Source organism: Phaseolus vulgaris, chromosome 10, assembly GCF_000499845.2.
Source record: "Phaseolus vulgaris cultivar G19833 chromosome 10, P. vulgaris v2.0, whole genome shotgun sequence".
Lineage (NCBI taxonomy): Eukaryota > Viridiplantae > Streptophyta > Magnoliopsida > Fabales > Fabaceae > Phaseolus > Phaseolus vulgaris.
In genome coordinates, this window is record NC_023750.2 from 42,301,020 (window position 1) to 42,306,526 (window position 5,507).

Below are 5,507 nucleotides of genomic sequence, written 5' to 3' on the forward strand. Positions count from 1 at the left end.
GTAGGCTTTGAGGCTATTTGTGATAGTAGCTTATTCTTCTATCATTCGTCGCCCGATCATACACACTTTACAGGTAAATGTGTTTGCATTTATTGTTTCCCTATTGCGCATCACATCATCTGCTCCTTGCATTTCCCGATACCCACGTGTCACGCTCTTGTAGTTGACTGCTATGTGGTGTGATAAGACCATATTACCTCAGGTAAAATTTCTACCCATCTTGTCTTAGTCGTTCCTAACTTCTTTACCAAACCTGGTAAAATTAATTTATTTGCTGCTTCTACTTGTCCGTTTGACTGAGGATGCTCCACAAATATAAATATCCGTTGAATCCCCAAATCCTTACACATGCGTCTTAACTTTTGACTTGCAAACTGTTTTCCATTATCTAACACTAGCTCCCTAGGCACACCAAATCGGCAAACAATTGATTTCCACACAAACTTAGAATTTATTTTTTTGTTGTAATCGTTGTTAATAGCTCCACTTCTACCCATTTGGTGAAGTATTTAATGGCCACCACTATAAACTTGAATTGTCGTATGGACATCGGGAAAGTACCCAATATGTCGATTCCCCATTTATAAAAAGGCCATGGGAAAATTAACGAATACAAACGTTCTGCTGGGACCTTTATCTCATTTGAGTGTCGCTAACATTTATCACACTTCTTCTCATACCATAAACAGTTATTTCTTAACGTAGACAAGAAAAACCCCGCCCTTAACACTTTTACTGCCAAGGATCGACCTCCAATATGCCTAACGCAAACACCTTCATGAACTTCATGCATTATCCTTTCTTTTTTCAGCTCGCCGACACACCTCAATAGTGGTGTCAAACTCCTTGGATTAGAGTATATCTTGCCACATTATTCCTCAAAGTATTCACTGCTTCACTGTCTGTTGGCTCCTTCCCTTCTCTAAACCAGTTTAAATACATATCCATCCAGTTATGCTCACTATGTACATCCATCATCCTATATCCATCCGGTCCTCCATAAATCGACTTTTGAGTCCTAATATTTTTAATGTGGTCATTCAGATTTTGTTTCCCATTGAAGGAGTCGATTTTAGGGAACATGTAATTTTGCGGAATCGACTCACTCAAAATTTCCTTCGAAAAGGGCTGAAAAGCTGGTTCTACTTCCTCCTCCAAGCGGCCATTCGTGTTGCGGTCATCCATCTGTCTCTGAAGCTCCTCGTTTCGCCTCTACAACTGCTCTTGCACCCTTATTGAATCCTCCATCCTTAATCTTGCCTCCTCATGTGTCCTTCGAAATTCCTCCGCACGCTCATCATTTTGTCTTCTCATTATCTCGATCATTTCCATCAATATCTGGGTTGTATTGGACGGAAGGGCTCCATTCGCCTCTTCCTATGCTACCACTCGTCGTGTTGCTCTCATTCTGTTTTGAATCCTGAATTTGATGGTGCGGGTGTGATTTTATTTGTCCCACGGTGGGTGCCAAAATGTTTCAGACAAGAGGGGTAAAGGTATAGGCGACCTTAAGCCCATAACACTCAATATAGTCAAGAGTGAGTGCACCCTTAACTATTATTTAAAAGATGTTGCTTCTTGTTAGGGCCTCCTCTAGTATATATTGATAGAATCCACCATAATCCTCCTGATTCTGCATTCCCTAACGTATGTCAAAGTAACGTCATATTGCCTTGTGGTTCAGAAACCGATCTTCTCATTATATAGCCGAATCTAGACTCATCGCCCTACATGCCCAGTCTCAGGTGTAAGCCATTAAGACTATTATTAAGTTATCATTCGACCAAGTCTTCACTCATTATATAATCAGGTCCGGACCTATCACCTTACAATAATCGTTTTGGATTTTCTGTCTTATAAATCATGCTTTAAAATGTATATGGAAAAGATAAAAAATAATTAAGAATTTGATTTTTCAAAAGTGACTTATTGCTACTAATTATTTTTTGTCAAACATAATTATTAACATTGACTTGGATAATAAGGTCAGACAAGGTGAACATTTGTCTTTCAATGTAGGTTAATTATCTCATATTTAAAGTGACTAAGGATGATATTAGACTGCTAAATTAATTCATTATTCCATCTCTTTTTCATCTACTATACTTAAAGATGGATTCAGAGTCTACCAGTTAGTCCTCCAAAAATAAATAATAAATAAATAAATAAATTTAAATATAATTTTTGTGATCAATACTGTAATAATTAATGACTGGACACATAAACATGGGGTTAATGATTAGTTAAGCATCCTTGACGTAACCTAAAGTGTTCTTTGGTATGTCTGCGGAACACCACCAACATTTCTGGTCAATCAAGATTCTAGTCAAATGTTTTCCACAGTAATACAATGTTCAGAGCATAAAAAATTTCCCAAAGATGTATAGAAAACATGTATTGGTATTTGATAGAAGTTTCAGTGGTCCACAACTTAAGACCAATTCCACCATTAACATTGGCAACTTTAGTATTGGTTTGGTGAAGGTTAATTGGAAAAAAAAAGCTTAAAAGTTACTATGATACATTCTAAACTAAGAAGTGTTTATGGCCGAAGTGGTAGGACTTTGGGCAAAGCCTCCAAACCAGACAGTGACAGAGTCTGAAGCTTGCAATCAGAGGTAATGAAGGGAGAATTGTTCTCCATTGATACTTTGCTGATCAAGTGCAGCAAAACTTGTTCAAGTTCTTCTCCATCACTCCATCCATGAATCTCAGCCTTAACAAGTGAAGGGTCTCTGCATATCAAGTCCCACACTGGAAAGTTCTTCCTTGGCATCATAAAGTCCTTCTCTTTCAGCCTCAAACTTGGGCAATAGTCTCCACTCCCATCTCCAAGATAGATCAACCTCTTATCCTCTTCTGATATTGAATCTTGCATCCTCTTTATCACTAAACCCTGCAATCATTCAAATCAAATAACATTTTACAATCATAACATAATTGAACATAATTTTTTATTTATTATGAACTATATTGGTGGGGCCTAGGTCAAAATTGTTCTTTATTTTATATTTCAATCAAATCCAGTAGGCTCATATCAGAGAGAAAACCAGGATGGCATGTTTGGTTGGTTAAGAAAAAATTTGGTATTTTTTAAGGCCAAAAATTCAGGAGACAAGTTCCATATCTATAGGATCAATTCATGACTCATGAACACTTGAGTAACGTTAGCAGCAATCTTTATGATTAAAAATGGAAATAATAGTATCCCATCAGCTAGAGCCAGTTAAGATCAACTTGAAAACAATATCTAGAAACGTGTATTGTTGCCAACTGTTGTATGCATTTAAGCAAATTTTTCGTCATGATTTAGACAAATGATAAAACAAGATAGAAAAAGAAGTTGTGTATTTACCTTGCACATGTTTGGAGGGCACAAAGTGCAGCCATGGGAAGCTTTGTTGAAGTCATGGTAAGGAAGAATCCTTAACCTTCCTTCTTCATTCACATAACCGGGGTTGGTATTGATCTCTGAGAAATATTCCCTGATTCCCAAATGCTTCAAAATAGTCTCAATGAAAAACGTGTTTGCATCACTCAGAATCTTCAAATCACACCTGAAAAAACAAATGCCACCGTAAATTTAATCCACAAAGTCATATTTACCAAAAATATAAATAAAAGAACATGATCATATGATCATAATTTTGTATGAGAGATGCAGATTTAGTTACCCTAAAGCATGAGCTGCTTTAATAGCAGGAATAACTCTGGGGTGCAAGGGAATCTTATGCAGAACCTCTTCAATGTCATTAATGGTTTTACCATGTGAATGAAGCTCCTTCATCATTGTGTCCTTCAAAAACCAAAAACCAAAAAACTCGGTTATTCATATCATTCAAACCATGCATTCTGCAAAGTTCAGTTTAAACAAAACAGAGTATAAACCCAATTCTAAAGTTTGTTTGAATTAAAAACACATGGTAAATTGCATTTAAGAGTTAATAAAAAAACGTGACCAAAAAAAAGGCTTACCATGAGAGTGTTCCAGGGCATGGTGGGCAGAAGCTGGTTGAACAAATCGGTGAAACCCAATTCGTCGACCACCCAGTTGTCGCTGTCGACATCCACAATGGTTTTGTCGAAGTCGAAAACAACCACGATTCCAGACATTATCTGTTTTGGTAAATGGAAAAGAGAAAGCTTCTTTCTGAAGAATAAGGCTCTGTTTGGGTGTGTGTATATAGTGCTCTGAAGATTGGTGGTTCTTGGCTTGGTTCTGCAATGGAAATAAAAGAGGGTTATTTATAGTAATGGTGAATGAATGAAGAGAAAAAGAATCTTAGATTCCAAAGGAATATTACACGGATAATTCGTGGTAGCAAAGATGGAGGCTCAAAATTAAAAACATAAATGTGGCCGTTTTATTTTACACTCAACCAAAACCTTTCGGTGCGTCTTGTTTAAAATTCAATCTAGACCGTTGGATGAAATCAAATAGGTTGATGAAAGGATCGGAGGGCGTAGGTGGATTGGACCTAAGAGTAAAACACGGGAATATTGACAGGGAATTGGATGCACTTGAGGAGCCTCACCTGAGTGTGAAATCCACTTCTCACCAACGCATGAGAATATTCTGGGTATAGTCCGTTCAGTTATCAATTTGAACAACGATATGGTATTTAAAATATTTAATGACATTTTTAATAGATTTAAATTAATAAAAAAAAATTATATAAAAGAATAATATTCAATATAAAATATTAATATGATAGATTTATAATTTTCTAGTTGTATATTATTTATTTTACAAATTTTTAATAACAGAGGGAATGAACTAATAGATTAGGGATTCACGTGAAACATCTGTCTAATCAGAAACAGTGACAAAGGAAGTCCTTGTTAATATCCAAACACTTGTTATAATTAATATTTGATTATTATTATTATTATTATCCTCATTAACATGTGTTTGATTGTGGCGTGATTCAATATTAATGCATTAATTAAAGTTTTATTATTATTATTATTATTATTCTTATTATTATTATTATCTGCTTGGTCAGTTCTTATATCATCATCATATATAAGAAATGGTTTTGACCTAGTAATGGAAAATTCTGATTCTGCCACCTTTTTTGGTTCAGTTTTTTAATCCTCTCATTCTAAATCAGAGGTTACATAAGAACATGCATGCATGTTGTTTTTCTACGCCATTAATGCTAGTGCTTCTTTGCATCACCATTTTTATTAAATTTTTAACTCAATGCTCTATGATTAGATATTTTTTATTTTTTTTATCTTCTTCCAACTTTCTCCACTTCAATATTCAATCACCTCAATTTCAGATTAATGGCATACACATCTTTTATTCTAAAATTAAATTATTAATAAAGTTTCTTTCGGATATTATCAATTACAGATTGATTCAGTTTTTAATGTATAAATAAAGATAATTCTTATCTTATATATGGTATCGTGAACTTATTCTAATAAAATGTATTTTATTATTTTTATTTATTATTCTATTATTTATAAATATCTAATCATATTCGTGTTAACGTGAA

At 34.7% G+C, this 5,507-nt stretch overlaps 1 protein-coding gene across 1 annotated transcript; it reads right to left on the reverse strand.

The window, feature by feature from the left end:
• Positions 1-2,382: 2,382 nt before the first annotated feature.
• Positions 2,383-4,337, reverse strand: LOC137819145 (inorganic pyrophosphatase 2-like). Its single transcript, XM_068622909.1, has 4 exons — positions 3,976-4,337; positions 3,675-3,796; positions 3,356-3,557; positions 2,383-2,896 (listed from the first exon to the last, which is right to left on the reverse strand). The coding sequence occupies exons 1-4, from the start codon at positions 4,111-4,113 to the stop codon at positions 2,543-2,545; spliced, it is 816 nt and encodes a 271-aa protein (XP_068479010.1). The 5' UTR covers positions 4,114-4,337; the 3' UTR covers positions 2,383-2,542.
• Positions 4,338-5,507: the final 1,170 nt, after the last annotated feature.